Source organism: Lithobates pipiens, unplaced genomic scaffold (assembly GCF_037356315.1).
Source record: "Lithobates pipiens isolate NorthernLeopardFrog02 unplaced genomic scaffold, aLitPip1_a1.2 Scaffold_28, whole genome shotgun sequence".
NCBI lineage: Eukaryota > Metazoa > Chordata > Amphibia > Anura > Ranidae > Lithobates > Lithobates pipiens.
In genome coordinates this window covers 171,400,901-171,420,713 of record NW_027507789.1, presented here as the reverse complement: position 1 = coordinate 171,420,713, position 19,813 = coordinate 171,400,901, and the positions used below count along the sequence as shown (strand labels likewise).

Genomic DNA, 19,813 nt, shown 5'->3' with positions numbered 1-19,813 from the left:
GCAACTGATGACACTGCCCCTTGCTGGCACGAGATGGCCGTCGTGGCTCCGCCCCCCGGCTCCGCCCACCCCACATTCTTAAAGCGGCCACACCTCCCTTAAAACGGCGACTGTGCAGTCCAGCACATGTCATGCCGTCCCTGCGCCTACCTCCCCCTAGTGGATGCTAGCTGCGGGACTCCCTTTAAATGCACTGTATATAGCTGGTTGCTAAGAAGGGGTCGGGAAGCTGCCCACTGCGTTCTTAACAACCAATGAGTCATCAGCTGTCAGCGGGCTTCCCCACTGAAAGCTGAAAAAAAAACATGATGTCACAAGGGGCAGGCTCTCTGGGTGACGTCATTGGATGGCCACGCCCCATACTTATATAAGAGGGCCCAGACAGCAGGGACTTCACAACGGAGAAAGACAGCTTCAGGACAAGACCGGATTTATTTTGTTTTTTAGCGGGTAACCGGCGGCGAGGAAGACAGCAGCGGAGAGGAAGAAGACAGTTCCATGGGAGAAGACGGCACAAGAAGAAGACGACACTAGGAGATGAGGGCACAGAGAGATGACGGCACTGGGAGATGATGGCAACGGGAGATGATGGTTCTGGGAGAAGATTGCTCCGGGTTTCTTAATTAATAAAGGACTTGTCAAAAAGCGGCTCTTGTAGCTTTTTACTATGTCACTGTTTTTTTTTGGTGAATGGGTAGGGGTACAATGTACCCGATACCCATTCACATAGGGGGGGCTGGGATCTGGGGCCCCTCTTCCAGATTCCGATAAGCAACCCGCCCACAGTCCCTGACAACCACGGGCCAGGGTATCGGGAAAAGGACCTTGTCCTCATCAATATGGTGGCAAGGTGCTTTTGCGGTGGGGCGGTGTGCTCGCTCATCCCCTCCCTTTCCTGACCTACCGGGTGGTATGCTCAGTAAGGGTCTGGTATGGATTTTGTGGGGGACCCTACATCATTTAAAAAAAAAAAATGTTGTGGAGAGGGCGCCCCCTCTGAATCCATACTAGACCCACATGGCTTGGTATGGACTTGGGGAGGTGACCCCACGCCATGTTTTTTTGCTTGTTAAATGGACTTCTGCAAACTGCAAAAAGCATAAACAAATTGCATAGGTGTGAACCTAGGGTTAAGTTGCATTGCATTTTTAAACATTCCAGTTTGTACCAAGATGCAGTTTCATGCTCCACACCAATCTGTGAAGCTAAGTTTAGGAGTTTGAAATGCTAGATCATTTGTCTTTTCTGTGTCTCCAAAACAGATACATTTCAATCAAGTAAGATTTGGCAGAAACTGTGCAAACCACTGAATGCTTGTATTGTACTCTGCTCATTCTGTCATTGCCCCAGTAACATATACAAGAAAAATCATTTAAAAAAAGTTATTTGTGAATCTAAATCTTCAAATCGCCAGTGGTGCCTCTCATTCACCTATTGAAATGTGTAAGGTTATGTACATACGGAAGTGGGAATTCATATTTGCTTTTTAACAGTGAAAGATGAACTTGATGCTGAGTTTGTGCCCTGAAGGAAAAAAAACACAGTTTGAGAGTGCAGTCTTTGTTCCCAGAGAAATTAAGAGAATGAAACTCCGATATGCATCTGCAAGAGAGGAATCCAAGATAAGTACAGTTTGGAAAGGTAACACAGTGGCTTAGTTCCAAGTAGGAGGTCACATCAAACAACTACACAACTTCACCATGGTAACACCAGTTGAGGAGTGAATATAGAGTGCCCAGGTGAACTCTTAGCACCACTTCCAACAGGTGACTTTCTATCGGTACACTGCTCTATCCATCCATCAGGACCACCATGAGTTATAACTATGCACACAGCAGCTCTTCCAGGGCTGGAAGTGGTCTTTCATCTCGACTATCTAGTGGAGTCTTTGGCTCATCAAGTGTGCATGGAGGTCATTCTGGCCTTGGCATCTCTCACTCCACCTCTAGAATGGTGTCTTCTGGATTTAGCGGTGGCTCCTCTTTCGGTGGTGCTGGCAGCTCTGGCTTTGGTGCCAGCCATGCAGATGGAGTTCTCTCTGGAAATGAAAAGTACACTATGCAAAACCTCAATGACCGCTTGTCAAATTACTTGGACAAGGTGAAGAGTTTGGAAGAAGCCAATACAGAGCTTGAGCACAAGATCCATGACTGGTATGAGAAGCAAGGGTCAGTCACTGTGCGTGAGCAAAACTATTCTCCCTACTGGACAACAATAGAAGATCTGCGTGAAAAGGTAATGTAGACTTCAAAAGTGCTTGGGATAACTTTTATAACAAGTATATGGACATTTTTCTTCCATACTTTTTTTTTCATGGTAGGTAATCTATCATTGTATAAAAGTCCTGTTACATCAAGAATATTGGATTTTATTGTTAAACATTGAGAACTATCTTCAACTTTTCTCAGAAGGAGCTAAAAGATAAAATGGGCAGTAGTAGTTCATGACAATCTTCTGGCAAATGTCTGGTGGCTTGTGAATCCCTTGGCCAATTACATGGTTACATTGATACAACAGCAGGAGATTATAGGGGAACATACAGAGGTTGTAGCTATCCTGGGTTTATTTATTCTTCCACAATGTGGCTGTTTCCTGTTCTGAATACATCAAGTCTCATCAGTACAAAGACACTAATCTATTAAAGTACAATGTCATCTCCAGCTAAAAGAATTTCAGGCAGGAATGCGTGGTTGGAAAAAATATACGTTAGACATGATTGATTTCCACTGTACTATAACTTTTTACATTTTAAATAACATATTACTAGGCACTTTCGAAAATGTATCTCCATGGTAAAACCATGTTTCCAAGCTTTTTGGAACATAGGACTTTGATAGAGGGGCCAAAAGCAAGGAACTAAATAGATAAAATGACTACAAATTCTTATTTACAGAAGATTAAAAAAAAAACTGAAAGGTTTGCAAAAAAGACATCATAAAAAGGCTTTAAGGTGGAGTTCCACCCAAAAATGGAACTTCCGCTGTCCGGATTCCTCCGGTCACATCTGGCACCTTTCAGGGAGGAATAGGGAACAGATACCTGTCTAATACAGGTATTTGCTCCCACTTCCCGCGAAAGATCGCCGCAGATACTACACCATGTTCAGCCCCTCCTCCACCCCCTCGGTTTTCTTCTGGGAGACACACAGGTCCCAGAAGACAGCAGGGACCACTCAGAATGCGCAGCCTGACTCGTGCATGCACAATAGGGAACCAGTCCGTGAAGCCGCAAGGCTTCCTGATTCCATTACTAGCAATGCTGGTGCCTCCACCCGGAGCTGAGGGACGGGTCGACTTCGGGTGAGGACATCGCGGGCACCCTGGACAGGTAAGTGTATATATAATAAAAGTAAGCAGCTGCAGTATTTGTATCTGCTGACTTTTATTTTATTTCTTTTTTTAGGCGACGCTCCGCTTTAAATTACATATAGCTGAGGTCATGTATAAAGATTTGGTAGAATAGCCAAAAGGACTGTACAAAAGACGAAAGGACGTTAGTTGTGGATGACCAAAAGATTTTTTCCTTATCAGTTCAAGACTGTTTGATCTCATGTTAAGAATAATATTTAACATTATTCTACTAAAGGCTAATATAGTAAAACTTTTTTTTCTAATGTGGCAAAACTAGCTGGGAGGGGGTGGATTATTTTGCCTTCCTTTGGACCAAAAGTCTAGGGATTGTCGAAGGTTGAACTTATTGACTAATTATCACTGCTGAATTTGAGAGTTACAGATTTATGGAACTATATAACTGTGAGCGAAACTATTTTGAGATCATCTGGCATCTTTCACAGATGCTAGCTGAGAGGATCCTTCCAGAGTTGTTATATTAAAGTGTCAATCAGATCAAAAACACTCTGTAGAGAAGTATGTCTTGTTGGATTAGAAATGTCCTATCTCAGAAAGGGCTTGACTATGTGGCTAGGTAAAGAGAAGTGAAATTTGGCTCATGTACGTTTTTTTTGCAGCTTAGACCAAAGTATACATATGCCATACCGGGACGATCCCTGTAGAAGCAGAGAATCACTGTAGTAGCCACCTCTACTACAGTGGTCCTTGCTGTCTTTTGGTTCATTGCCAAGCAGCTACCCTGTTGCATAGAGGGTCTCCAGCTTGGGTGCCATTCAAAGAATGCCTTGGGTTTTCTCAATGAATACAAGGTGTTCTCTGATTAGAAGGAAAGGAGATTTTGATTTCACAGCCATGCCTGTCCACCTAGTCCATTAAGAGAATGCACGGGACCCCAAAAACACAGGACCTGGCAGCTATTATAGTGATTCTTCACTTCCACAGTAATCAGCCACATATGTAATATGTATACTTACATTAGTTCCAGATGGACCAATGTAACTATACAAAAAAAAAAAAAAACATACCTGGAATTCAGTTTTTTATTGAAAATTATCACCAGGCTTGTAAAATTCTTGCAGGGGCAACTGCTGGATATTCAGTTCCTATTGTCATGGGAATGCTCTGCAGACTATGTCTCTCAAAATTGAAGAATCAAGGCAGAAGCCCAGTTTTGTTGGAAAAATGTCCATGGACGGAGTGAGACAGAAAGTGGTGGGGAATAGGTAGAGTTCTGTAGCTCAACGGGAACAGCTGACAACCCTAATGAGGATTTCAAGTGCTGTGTTGTCACCATGACAAGGACATTAGGAGCATACTGTGTGTGGCAGATCATTACTTGCACGGGATACAACATGGGGAAATGTGCATGTATTGAATATTTCTTGTTTTCTTTTTTTTCTTACTTTGGCGTGATGTATAAAATACTGTATGAGGATCCTAATCATGTGAGTCATAATTCTTCTTACAGATTCTCGCTTCTACAACTGAGAACCATCAAATCACGTTGGCAATTGACAACGCTCGCTTGGCCGCAGATGATTTTAAACTCAAGTAAGTCCATGTTAATTTAGGGGATGAATAGTCTTTTCACATTTTTTTTCAGCTTGATGTAAATAGTCTCTAATATCCATACATGGGATTAAAAAAAAAAAAGTATTTTTCTGTATGTATTTTTCACTCATTATAGTCAGGTTCTGCTTCCTGCTTTGCAGTGTGTGCTACACAGTGGTTGGGTTCCTTCTACAAATGCCTATATAAGTCTATAAGTTGGTTGACGCATTCATAACATAAGTGGCTGATAGCTTATCCGTTATCACAAGAGCTGTTTAAAAAGAAAGAGGTTTGTGCTGAGCTTTCGGGAGCTACCTATAGTACAAACCTTTAATACAAAAACAAAAAACATGGAAGCGCAAGTTTGTAGAACGTCATAAAAAAATAACTTTAGGGTGAACAATACCTCAAAAACAGGGCCCACTGAAAATATACTCTACATTAAATATATTTGTGCTCTGCGAAAAAAAAAAATATTTTATCAGAAAATATCTCATTTAAAAAAAAAGAACATTAGTTGACTGAAATTACACTACTGTACAAAAGTTTTAGGCAGGTGTGAAAAATTGCTGTAAATGAAAAATGCTTCCAGAAATAGAAGTGTTAATAGTTTATTTCTATCAATTACCAAAACGGCAAGTAAATGAAAAAAAGAAATCCAAATCAAATCAATGTTTGAAATGGCCACCCTTTCACCATCAAGGTTTGGGTGGGGCCTACTTGCCCTACACATGGGGGTACCTCTTCTCATGTACGAACCATGGCTTAGAAGTGAGCCGTACACCTTGTCCAGCTGTGCAAACTCCTTCTGTGAAACACTCCGTCCCATGCATGCCTTGTCTTCCAGAATGTAGCATTCAGAGTGGGACACCACTGAGCCTGTGTTCCGCTCCACTAGTCCATCAATCCTCTGCCACCTCACTCCCAATGACAGAATGGGGTCTAGCTGTGCACTAAGACCTCATGTGTGCGCTTTATTAACCTCCTACTCTACCACAGCTGTGGCTAGGCCCATGGGGTCTCTGATTCCATATGGGGTACCATCCTCTAGGGAGGGAGCCAGAGCACCAACCCCCTCGCTACCGGAGGACCTGTCACCCATCTCTGGTACTACTGTCCGATGTCTGGCTGCTATTATATTCCCATCAGTTCATGGTTGCCCCTAGCAACTACACACATTCTGCCAACTCCTCTGCTGAGATTTTGATGACCTTCTAGTCTTTTCTTTTCATCCTGTATGTGATTACAAACCCTGTTCTTCTAAATACGCAATGTGCCTCCATGCACCCCCTTTGTAATAAACTCAGACTAGGCATGAAACATTTGATCAGCCTTTACTAGACATCTCAGCAATACAGTCCAATGGGTGCAGTAACAGTTCCTTTCTAACTAGCTAGATCCAGGCTGCCTGGTAGATACCTTCCCCAAGGTGAAAGTCCATTATGTGAAAGAGTCAGACAGACTACCCTAGGGTGCACTCCATATGTTGTTGGTGGTTACATCTTCAGGCTTGGCCTCTTGAATCCTTCCCATGCAGGCCACGATGGACAGCCTGAGCAGACCCTTCCCCCTATTTATTGAAAGCACAGGGTACAGAGCAGAGCCCAGAAATGCCCATGAAAATGCCAAGGGACTGGATTAACCCCTTTCCCATCTGGACAGCCTGAAGGATTATTTAATGCTCTCTATAGCTAACCTGTAAGCACCTGCTTACAAATTCTTCTAGGTTCAATTGCACACAGTTTTTGAAGGAACTCACAAGGTAGGTCGTTCCAAACATCTTGAAGAACTAACCACATATTCTCTGTGGGTGTAAGTTGCCTGAAATTCTTCTGGCTCTAAATGTAATTCCAGACAGACTCAATGATATTGAGATCAGGTCTCTGACTCCGTGTTTTTCTTTATGCTGACGATAGTTCTTAATGACATTGGCTGAATTTTTGGGGCTGTTGTCCTGCTGCAGAATAATTTTGGGGCCAATCACATGCCTCCCTGATGGTATGTAATGATGGATAAGTTTCTGCCTGTATTTCTCAGCATTGAGGACACCAATGATCCTGACCAAATCTCCAACTCCATTTGTAGAAATGCAGCCCCAAACTTGCAAGGAACCTCCATCATGCTTCACTGTTGCCTGCAAACACTCATTATTGTTCCACTCTCCAGCCCTTTGGCAAACAAACTGCCTTCTGTTACAGCCAAATATTTCAAATTTTGACTTATTAGCACTTGGAAGGGGAAGGAGCCAGGAAGGAGCCAGGAGCACCAGCAGGGGACCCCAGAAGATAAGGATCCGAGCTGTTCTGTGCAAAACCATTGCATAGAGCAGGTAAGTATAAAATGTTTATTTTAATATTACTTTAAAGTGCTGTTTATAGGATTTATAGCTAATCTAAATGTTTGCACGCCAATTTTAACTAGAACTTTTTTTTTGATAGGGTGGTAAGGGGTTAAAATCCCTGTTAGGTTGCTGTCTGTGTCCCTTTTAGGTGATTCAGTGATTCTGTCTCTCTAATTATCATGATCCCCAACATCAACAGGAAATCATAGTGAGAGTAAATCCAACATTTTGAGTTACTACCAAAACAGGAGTAGAGCCCTCTTCCAATGAGGACACTTGCTCCCATTACAGCCGTCTAGGAGGGGATTTCCGTCACATTGGGAATATATCTCCTCATTTCCAGTTGTGTCTACAAGACAAAAAGTGAAGGAAAGTTGCCTACTAGGATACAAATGGAAATTTCATTATTTTTTTTTTTTTTAAATAGACGCTGACATAGGGAAGAAACAAGGTTTCAATCTTATTTAAAATAATTTATGGTAGGCTAAAATCATGACCTTAATTAACCAATCTTGGACATCAGCTTTTCACATTCTAACGCCAAACCTTGCTGCCTTCAGGTTCGAGAATGAGCAACACTTGCGGATGGGAGTTGAATCTGATATCCAGGGTTTGAGAAGGGTTTTGGATGAATTAACACTCTCCAGATCAGACCTGGAGTTGCAGCTTGAGAATCTGAAGGAAGAGTTGGCCTACCTAAAGAAGAATCATGAGGAGGTGAGAATTTTGGAATTTTGTAAATAAAAGGCAAATAACTGGTGTAGCAACTATAATTGTATATTGCACCTACTGTAGGTCGTTGCACCATGAGGGCCCCGCTCTAAAGCTAGCCATACACCTATAGATTTCTGTTTCAGTTTAGCGAACATGGAGAAATCTGTTGCACTTTTTCCATCTAACCAGAAAATCTGCAGATAATCTATAGGTGTATGGCCAGCTTAACTCTGATTGAATGTTTGTCTTTGCCTTCATCATTACACCAGTCGTAACATTATCATGGTGTGTTTTTATCAGCTACAAAAGGTTTTCAAATGTATTATACTACATATGTGTATATGGCAGAAAGATGTCATGAGGCCTTGGTAAATTATATAAAATAATTAACTGGAATTTATTATTTTTGAATTGTACCTACAGACCATATTCCAGTAGAAGCTTGGATTTAAATTTACGTTCTTCTCTTTGTTCAGGAAATGAGTGACAAGGGCCAGCAGATGAGTGGAACGGTGAGCGTGGAGATGGACGCAGCTCCGGGGGCTGACCTATGCAAGGTCTTGAGTGACATGAGAGAGCAATATGAATACATGGCTGAGAGAAACAGGAGGGATGCAGAGGGATGGTTCTTATCCCAGGTATGGATACACCAATGTGTATGGTTTCCTCATCCTCTTTTTTTAAAGGATGTAACTACATCTTGTTTCTCCATTTATAGAGCGAATCCCTGCAGAAGGAGGTTGTGTCCAACACACAACAAGTCCATTCCAGCAAATCAGAGGTCACAGAGTTGAGACGCACCATGCAGGGTTTGGAGATTGAGCTACAGTCACAGCACAGCATGGTGAGTCCACATGAAGATAGAGAAATCATACTTTGAAGTTTAGGATTAAATGTGTCTATATGCTAAAGCAATTTTGTCGATCAAATCAAAACACCCACAAGGTTGCCTTGCTGTCAAGATCTTGGCATATGGTGCTACCTACAGATCAAACCTTTTGTCAACTCACTTCTTTTGCGTTAACAATCTCTGAAACCACTAACCCAGGGGCAGACTGACCATTGGGCCACTCGGGCACTGCCCGAGGGCCCTGAGCCACTAGGGGGCCCCAACAGGGTTGCCAGCCTCAGTAAAACCAGGGACAGTATGTAAAAATCAGCGCTTTTTTTTAATCTGTCTCTGAAATGTCCCTTACCGACATCCTTTTGGTCTAAAAATCCCAAGATTATAGCTGCCCCACCTCTCCAGTACATTCTCAGCCAATAGAAACATGTCTGTGTATACTGTGTGTTCATGTATGTGTATACTGTGTGATTGTATACTGTGTGTGTGTATACTGTGTGGCTCCATGATCTCGGATTGCCTGGGGGCCCCATAATCTCCTATTGCCCGGGGGCCCCATGAGTTGTCAGTCCACCACTGCACCAACCCTACTAGAACAATTATGCTTGAACCAAACTGCATCCAGAGGTGTATTCACAACTCTACAAAAGGCAATTTTCTGACAGCACTTACCGTATAGGCCAGCTTTCTGCCATCTTTGGGAAAAAGATACTTACTATCAAAAATTATAGTTTTAAATCCAACAATTTGTCACTGTAAAAAAGTAAGAAAAAACATGCTTAATAGTCCACGGAGCCCAGTGTTGTCTTGCCTGTAGGGAAAGTTCTCCTTACACGGTTCCTCTCTAGTGCCTGCATCTTAAATTGAAATCTGATGCATGTGTAGATATGGCCCAGGGATCTTTGCCTGGACTACTGGACCTAGAATATCTCTGCGGCATGTCTGCACATGCGATGGACCACCTGCGCATGTGCAGATGCCGTGTGCCCTGCTGGTAAACTAGCAAAAACCCCATACTACTACAAAATCCCAGGAGGCAGTTTGTGGGGCAGTATGCATTTGGGGCAGCCGCCACCCCACAGGACATATACGCATAGTGATCAGCAAACAGTTAAAGTAGAACTATAAGCAAAACTTTTTTTTTTCTTTTTAGATAGAGCAAGGGAGGGTTATAACCCCTGCCCAGGGGCGGACTGACCATTGGGGCACTCGGGCACTGCCCGAGGGCCCCATGCCACTAGGGGGCCCCATCAGAGTTGCCAGCCTCAATAAAACCAGGGACAGTATGTAAAAATCTGTGTTTTTTTAAAAATCCCAAGATTATAGCTGCCCTGCCTCTCCAGTACCTTTTCAGTGTGTGTATGTGTATACTGTGTGCCTGTGTGTATACTGTATGTGTGTGTATACTGTGTGGCCCCATAATCTTCTATTGCCCGGGGGCCCTATAATCTCCTATTGCACGGGGGCCCCATGAGTTGTCAGTCTACCCCTGTCAGATTTTTTTTCCCGCCATCTGTGTCCTATTTCTGAGATTTCTCTTCATGCCGGAGCTAGCCTCCGACGGCGCAAACCCGAAAGTGCACAAGACATACAGGTATGTGATGTCGCCTGTAGGAGCCACTGCCCCGCAGTACATATATTAACTATAGGCAACACTTTTTTTTTTTCATTTTGAAAAGAGCAAGGGAGGGTTATAACCCCTGTCAGATTTTTTTTCGCCATCTGTGTCCTATTTCGGAGGTTTACCTTCACTTCCTGTCCCATAGCCAAACAGGAAGTAAAAGGAAATTCCTGCAAATTAAATGGAATGTATTGGGGACCCTCAGGTCACCAAAAAAAGTGTCCCCATTGGAAGATTTCCCCTTCAACATTTGGGATTTTCTTTTACGTTCACTTTCAATGATAATGGTAAACAGGACAAATAGACGTTGAATCTCCTTAATAGGGGCACAGACAGCAGTAAGAACTGTCAGGTGTTCAAATCACTCTCCACTCCATCCAGAACCAAAAAAAAAAATGTTTTGCCTTTAGTTATACTTTAACTAACTTAGTGAGAGCTTTCCATTTCCCCAAATTCCCGACCTGCCCCCCCCCCCCCCTTTAATTTCTCCCTTCAACAACACATTGCATGGAAACTTTCTGGGGACTGGGAAGGGTAACTCCCATGCTTGCCACCAAAGATCTTACACTGGTAAGATTCATTGTTTTGTTAACATTGGATGCTTAAAGTGTATGTAAAAATAAAATGTAAAAGCTAGGGACTGGCCCCTAGATCCTTATATTAAACATTTTCATTCATTTTATACATAGAAATAGAGTCCCCTGTGACCCTGCCAGTCTCCTACATATATATGGGCCTACAGAGTAGTTAAATGAGCATCGGTAGCATTACTGATGACAATGGTGTAGCTAAAGAACTATAGGACCCAGTACAAGTTATGGACCCTGACCCCCCCATAATGGGCTTTCACACATACTGGTCCCACAAAAATACAATCATAGCGTGTACCAAGCAACTACCCCAGGGGGCACCACTCTGCTGTCTTTCATTAACTTGACTTACCTAAAAGCTGAACTCCAGTGAGTATATTATTTTTCCTCCTGGTTCTACAACTAAGGGGATTTTAGAGTAGAATATTACTTACATTATTCCTTGTCCAAACTATATTTGCACAAGAATCTCTGGCCATGAACGAAAGAGTGGCGACTATAACCATGGGAACCTGCATAATAAAGAGTAAACATCCAAAGATTTTAAGCATGACTGGATATCAAACAGACGCAAAATACATTTCAGTCAACAATTCCTAATTATATCACTTTGTCTCTTTAGAGAGCAGGGCTGGAGGCTTCCATTTCTGAAACGGAGGGCCGTTACGGTGCTCAGCTCCACCATGTCCAATCTGTCATTGGCACCATTGAAGAACAGCTGACCAATCTGCGATCTGATCTGGAACATCAGAATATGGAGTACAAAACACTTCTCGATATCAAGGCTCATCTGGAGGCCGAGATTGCCACATACCGTAAACTGCTGGAGGAACATGATCAGGGGTAAATGAAAAAGTCCTACAACCATCTGCTGTAATATCTTGGTTTTGTTGGTGTAACTGTAAATTGTAAACAGGTCAAGATGGAGATGGGCATCACAATGACACTTTGGCTTTACTCTATAGCTGTATTGTATTATATCGGTTTCCATGTTGGGTGACCCAGTATAAGCTACCTAGTACAGTAACAAAAAAAGTCCAATCAGTGGATATTTTAAAATGATGACGGCCATGTCACACTTGGCATACTTGCAAAAAACTCACGGAAAAGACTGCTAAAAACTGGCAAAAAAATACTTTTATATGTCACTCCCCCACTGGTCGGTTGAGTTCAACGCTGATCCCTCACTGATGGAAACACTGCAAGTGTAAGTCGCCAAGTAGGGAGTTGTATCTTGCTCACCCAGCCATTGAAGAAAAAAATTAGTATCTATTCACCCTGTTTAGACTAGTATAATGATACTGCTGGTGGTGCAACATGACATTACCCTTTTGATGTGACCCTAGTTCAGCTAAATCATCCCTGTTTAAAATATAATACTAGTCACTAGCTGGTAGAGCAAGAGAGGTACAAACAAGTCTCAAAAAGAAAGTTCAGCAAATATATCTATGTGTGTCATACTTGAAAAAACTGAAATAATTACTGCAAAAGTGACCTAGCACATGAACTGGGGCTCATGCCCTGGGTACCAGGGTCTATCAAAGCTAATGGTTGTATGCTGTTATGCTCTATTTGGCTGTTTTTGCAATATTAAGCTATTGGAATTGGAAAGTGGTTGAACTACCTGAAAATTGTTGTATATGTAGCACCCTGATGTTTAGGTAGGGCTGCTATTAAATGAAGTTGCCGGGAGATGGTTGCCTTGGCCAGTTGTTAGGAGATCAATTGATTTCCCCCTAATTCTGGATTTGCTTCATTTCTCTCTTCACTAGGTGGTGTTGTAACTGGCTACATTGAATAAGACATTGGGCATTGTAAGGACAAATTATGAGTGAATGGGGTGTCTCAGCCAATTTGCCAGGGTTTTGTTTAAGTCCCTTGGCCTGCTGGGAGAGCCTATTTATTTATGTGGAGTCAGGGGATCGGATTCTGTGTCACCTGGATGGCTGTCTGGGTGGACGTGTGTCATGCTGCCCTGGGCTGCTAGAATGTAAGCCTGAGGCCTATATCGGGGACATCTGTCTGAGGGCCTATCCAGAAGCAGGAGAGCAGCATAGGGTTAGGACTGGGGGCTTGTAGTCCAACCAGAAGTAATGGATGGGGAACCAGTTGGGGTCAGAGGTAGAGGAAAAGCTGTCGCCACAAAGGGACCATCCACCTTGTTACCAGAGACCACTGTGTGTAATCTGAGGCCAGTAACAGTGCAGACTTCTCGCCAGCCGGGGATGGTGAAGAAGTTGGAAAACTTCAGCAAGTGCCAATCCAGGGACCCAGCGGGACAATAGAGGTGACACTTGCGGGAACATCAGTGAGTGTCAAGCCAGGGACCTAGCGTGTCTGCAGGGGTTACACTTAAAGATTATCTGTGAGTGACAAGCCAGGGACCCAGCAGGGAAGCTGGGGGTGATGCTCGAGGAAGATACTCAGTGCTAAAAGTGGAAGAGTCCAGGGGATCCAGGGGCTAGTGGATCTGAAGTCTAGAGAAAGACTGGGAGATTGTGGAGTGAAGACCCACAATGAGTTATGGGGTAAGCTGAGAACTGTTCGTGTTGCAAATAGTTGAGTACAATTGACATTAGTAACTGCTACAAGATTGTTGCCAGTGGCGGAATTATCAGGGTCGCACCAGTCGCATTTGCGACTGAGCCCTTGAGCTCCGCCACTGTAAGGGGGTCCGCCGCCGCCCAGGAGATAGTCATTTACGCGGAGTCCCGGTAAGCTCCGCCCATCCTTTCCGACTGCTCCGCCCATCCTCCCCGCCCATCCTCTGTTCCCGCACTCATCGGGGACAGTCCCCGCCCGCTTCGCCCATTCTCTCCGCCCATTCTTTCTGCCCGCACAGTCTCCGCCCAAATTCTCTGTCCCCGCTTGCTCCGCCCATCTTCTCCGTCCACACCTTCAATCACAGGCCCCGCCCAGCCTCCCTGCTCACCCAAGCAAGACCGAGCAAGCAGGGGGAACCAAGTGATCTACAAGTGAGTGGCACCCATCTCTCGATCCCCCCTCCACACCACTGCTGCCACTGATACCCCCTACACCACCACAACTGCCACTGTTACCCCCACACCACCACAACTGCCACTGATACCCTCCTACACCACCACAACTGCCACTGATACCCCCCCACACCACCACAACTGCCACTGATACCCCCGCACACCACCACAACTGCCACTGATACCCCCCACACCAGTACTACTGTCACTAATACCACCACAACTGCCACTGATACCCCTGCACACCACCACAACTGCCACTGATACCCCCGCACACCACCACAACTGCCGCTGATACCCCGCACACTGCCACTGATACCCCCCACACCAGCACTACTGTCACTAATACCCCCACACCACCACAACTGCCACTGATACCCCCGCACACCACCACAACTGCCACTGATACCCCCACACACCACCACAACTGCCACTGATACCCCCGCACACCACCACAACTGCCACTGATACCCCCACACACCACCACAACTGCCACTGATACCCCCGCACACCACCACAACTGCCACTGATACCCCCGCACACCACCACAACTGCCACTGATACCCCCGCACACCACCACAACTGCCACTGATACCCCCCACACCACCACAACTGCCACTGATACCACCCACACACCATCACAACTGCCACTGATACCACCCACACACCATCACAACTGCCACTGATACCACCCACACACCATCACAACTGCCACTGATACCACCCACACACCACCATTACTGCCACTGATACCCCCACACCACCACTACTGCCACTGATACCCACCACACAACCACTACTGCCTCTGATACCCCCACACCACCACAACTGACACTGATACCCCGCACACCACCACAACTGCCACTGATACCCCCGCACACCACCACAACTGCCACTGATACCCCCCACACCACCACAACTGCCACTGATACCACCCACACACCATCACAACTGCCACTGATACCACCCACACACCACCATTACTGCCACTGATACCACCCACACACCACCATTACTGCCACTGATACCCCCACACACCACCATTACTGCCACTGATACCCCCACACCACCACTACTGCCACTGATACCCACCACACAACCACTACTGTCTCTGATACCCCCACACCACCACTACTGCCACTGATACCCACCACACAACCACTACTGCCTCTGATACCGCCAACACCACCACTACTGCCACTGATTCCCCCTCCCCCACACCCCACACCACCACCATTTATACCCCCCACACCACCACAACCACTGCTGCCACTGATCCACCCCACCATGACCATCCAGCAACGACCATCCTTGCCACTGATACCATTCCCCTCCCCACCACTCATCCCATCCCACCCCCCCAACCATCACCCTCACCATGGATCCCATCTTCCCACCACCACTGCCACTCATCCCATCCCATCCCCCTCCAACCATCACCCTTGCCACTGATCCCATTCCCACCACCACATCTGCCACTCATCCCATTCAACCCCCCCATCACTGATCCCACCCCCCAACCACAACCCTTGCCACTGATCCCATCACCCTCACCGCTGCCACTCATGCTGCCACTCATCCCATTCCCCACCACCGCTACTACTGATCCCATCCCCACCCAACCAACACTGCTGTCACTGATCCCATCCTCCCCACCGCTGCCACTCATCCCATCTCTCCCTCACCACTGCCACTCATCCCATCCCCCACCACCGATGCCACTGATCCTATCCCTCCTCAAACACCACTGCTGCCACTAATCCCATCCCCCACCACCACCACTGGCACTCATCCCAGGGACGTAACTACAGGGTTCGCAATTGTGATAGCGCACATGTTGCCCCTGAACACCTAGATGGGGGAGGGGGGGCATTTAGAGGAACACATCCCCTCAATTTTTCTCCTGTAGCCACTAAAAGTCTGCTTCTCCTCCTCTCCCTCTGATAGGAATTAAGTAACTGCAGGAGGAAAATGGAGAGGATTTGTTCCCCCTCCTATCCAGGTCCTGCTGCCCCCGGGATCAGTCAGAAGAGCCCTGGCTGGAGGTCAGGGGGGCCCTCCATGGTTTCTTGCATCGGGGCCCTGAAGGTTCTAGTTACGCCACTGATTGTTGCCATAGGAAACAGTGGTCCTACTTATACAGAAGTGGTGTCCGGCTGGAGGCCTTCACCTGTATAACTGTCTACCTATAGAAGTCTCGGAGTCTGCCAATTACCATTGCATCTACCTAAGGGTGTCCTGGCCCTAACCCTCTCTCCCCAAGTTCTGTTCAAGAGACAATAAAAATCTCTTTGCATTCAAAAAATGCCTTGCGCCCACCATGCCTTGTAACAGGATGTCAGCTGTCCCCAACTCTGGAGGTCACCATTAGGCCTCGAGGGGCCCAGGACTTTGCTACATATATATATGTCTAGCCTAAGGGTGGTCATACATAGGATGGTGATTGTACTTGATGGGTTCAATTCAAGCATCACTTGTGGCTACTAGCTGAGGATTGGGGTCTGTAATTTTACCGGTTCCATAAATTAACCTCTTAATAACACAAAATAGATTTGTTTGAAAGCTTCAACCGCTAACTGTTCTCTTTTCATTTCACAGCACTGGAGCTTCTCATAAGGAGAGTGCAGGTAACTGACATTTGTAATTTTTAAACCGAAATTCTGAAATGTAGCTGCAGGCTGATTTTAATTTAACCAGAAAGATATATTGATAGCAGCTGTCAGTAAGAGCACAACTGCACTAAGAATATCAGGTCACTGAGAGTTCTAACTTTTTTTCTGAGTATAAAATGGGAAAAAGAAGCTTTACTCTTCAAGTTAAAATATCAAGTACGTGCTAAAGGTGGTATATCAAAATATCACATAATAAATCTCATAATGCAGATTTATCATTTTGCAGTCTAGCAAGGCTTGTTTATGTTACAGGAGCATTGCTGTACTTAAAAAATGTTTTTATTACTTTTAAAACAGCTTGGTTTGCCTACCTACATATGAGTCCAGGCTAATATTGTGGGGTTGATTCAATAAAACTGGTACAGCTGTGCATAGTAGCCAATCAGCTTCTAACTTCAGCTTGTTCAATAAGCTTTGTAAAAAAAAAAAAAAAGGAAACTGACTGGTTTCTATGCCAGCTGCACCGTAGAAAACTGGACTGTAGAAGGATACCATAGTACCATTAGCTTTTTCAAGCTCTTTGGGAATAGGATACCTAATTAAGGCAAGAGTTCTGCACATAATCCCCACCCTCCCACCTTCCACTATGTTGACACCCCCAATCCTGAAAGCATTAAAGATGCTTAAAAGCCTCTAACTACTACAGATACTCAAGAGCGTTACTCCTTTTTTAATGCCATTCCCAAAACATCTACCCCCCCCTCCAACAAAAAATATAAATTAAAGAGTAAGGGGTTGGTATCAACTTGCCAGGGAACTGCCTTTTCACTACCCATGCTAAATGCCTTGCACGACAATATCTCACAGTGTTGGCAGTTAGGGATTAATAAACTAAGATTCTTTATAGTTAGTCATCTTATCCAGCATTCTATAACTTAGAAGGTCTGAACCATGAAAAAAAAAAAAAACTTTCCGTGATGCAAAAAAAAGCCTTCCTTTTTTTCTATATAAGTTGTGTTCTCGGTATGATGAGAGCTGGATTTTTCAAATTCTCAATAGGCTGCATAGACCATGACCAAGGGAACAAATGGCTGCCAGGTGCATCAGCTATTCAACACCTATCATAGCGTGGTGATTCTATGGGCAGTAGGTTGTTCCTAGGTGCTGTGTGTGTGTGTGTCTTGCCTGGCCTGGCCTGGCCTAGATGAAGATATTTATGATCATCTAAGAAGGGTGGAATTTGCAATATGGAAGATAAGGTTTAAAATGAACTGTTGCTTCGTGATGGTGCCCTAGAAGCTGGCCCAGGGGAGAAAATGTCAGAATCCAGCCTGGGGTACAATGTAGAGGGGAAAAAAAATCAAACTTTTTTTTAATTAGAATGCCTCTTATCCAATTAATAAAACTAAATATTCCTATTATACAAATTCTGGGATTTGTACGACCATGAATCTTTGTTTTTTTTTTGCTTTACTAGGGCCAACTACAAACACTACTACCACTACAAAGGTCCACACTGTTGTGAAAGAAGAGACTTCTGCAGCTGACAAGAAGTGAACAAAGATAATGTAACATCCACTTCTGCACGTACACGAGTCTTGTATTATGATCAGCTACTCAGAAGAACCCTTGCAGCAAAGAAATAAAATCAGTTATGCAGTTTCTTGATTTTTTTTGTTTATTACATTCACTAGCTCTATAAAGCAATGTTGTACTCAATAAAGAACCATGCACCATTTTCAAAGCTCAATAATATTTTTTTTTTCCTGTTATAGATAAGAGCTAATCGAAATGCAGATCGAAATAGTTGTTTTTTAATTAGGGTTGCCACATCATCCCTTTAAACCCAAACACATATTAATTACATAAGTTCAGTGGCTGATTAAGGTGGCCATTAAACTCACTTGGTGCCTTGTCTTCATTCAATTAGCCTCACATGTTATTCTTATGTGTTCAGATTTAAAGGGATGATGTGACAACCCTATTTTTAATTCTTGGGTTAAAAAATCTGCAAACTGTTGTCTTAGAAATCAACTCATCTGGGTATTTAAAGCAATGATAGAACTCAAACTCGGGGTCCAAATGTATACCAACTTTTGAGGACTTAACAAGGTTGATGATCACTGCAGACCTGGAGCTCAACTGAATAAAGATGGTAAAATGTTGCAATAACTCATCAGCAATTCTGGGACTAGGCACAATCAACAATTTTTGTGCACATGGTTCCACAAATGTGGTCGCACAAATTCTTCTACATTGAGTGGGGCTGGTTTTAGTGTGACCTGTGCCATTTAGAATTTTTCTAAAGCACACCTGTGGGGTATATAAATATTTAAATGCCAACAGGACCAAAGAGTTGTAAAACACACCACCGACCTTAGCATATGCCATCTCAGGGTCACTGGTAGAACATATAAACACTTGTAATTCCATTACTTTCTGAGAGAGCAGAATGCACACTGCCTGTCCTTGTCATCCCCATATGAAGCTCCAGGGCCTTGGAAACATACCAGAAAAGAGGATGTGCAAATTTAAATGAAAATGGTGACCTTATGAAAGTCAGCATATTCAATTTTCATGTGCTTCAAGATGGTGCTAGAAACATGAGTAACAATGCATGACCTATGTCAGGGATATGCAATTAGCGGACCGCCAACTGTTGCAGAACTACAGGTCCCATTAAGCATAGCAAGCCACAAGCATGACACCCAGAGACAGAAGCATAATGGGACTTGTAGTTTTGCAATAGCTGGAGGTCCGCTAATTGCATATCCCTGACCTATGTGTTGACAGCCTATATAATATTAGCTATCTGGTTCTCCTGATTTTTTCCCCCTCTTCAATTGTTTGCACTATATAAATACCTGTAATAAAAATAAACGTCTCTCCATAGATCATTGTGGAATCCCCCAGGGGCCCAAGTGCATGGAACACTTGCTCCTGTTCTGATCCATGGGCCCAACTGTGCAGGAAAATGACAGCTTTTTTTATGTTTGTGCTGGCTGTCAGCTCCACCCCAGGCTGAAGCCCAAATTATAGGCATTTCGATAGTAGAGCTACAGCACAGCACCAGCCTTCACAGCATCAGCATCCCTTTCTTTATATAGCATATGAATCTCAAAGCCCGCTTCCTTTTCGGAATTTCTTATAAAGGCATGTGCAGCTAAAAGTACTAGCTGGTGGCTTGTGTTTTG

At 44.3% G+C, this 19,813-nt stretch overlaps 1 protein-coding gene across 1 annotated transcript; it reads left to right on the top strand.

Annotated features, from left to right (window-relative positions):
• Window positions 1-1,683: 1,683 nt before the first annotated feature.
• LOC143935809 (keratin, type I cytoskeletal 19-like) lies at window positions 1,684-18,357 on the top strand. The gene is made up of 8 exons (XM_077459919.1): window positions 1,684-2,235; window positions 4,819-4,901; window positions 7,803-7,959; window positions 8,433-8,594; window positions 8,675-8,800; window positions 11,634-11,854; window positions 16,606-16,634; window positions 18,097-18,357. The coding sequence occupies exons 1-8, from the start codon at window positions 1,813-1,815 to the stop codon at window positions 18,174-18,176; spliced, it is 1,281 nt and encodes a 426-aa protein (XP_077316045.1). The 5' UTR covers window positions 1,684-1,812; the 3' UTR covers window positions 18,177-18,357.
• Window positions 18,358-19,813: the final 1,456 nt, after the last annotated feature.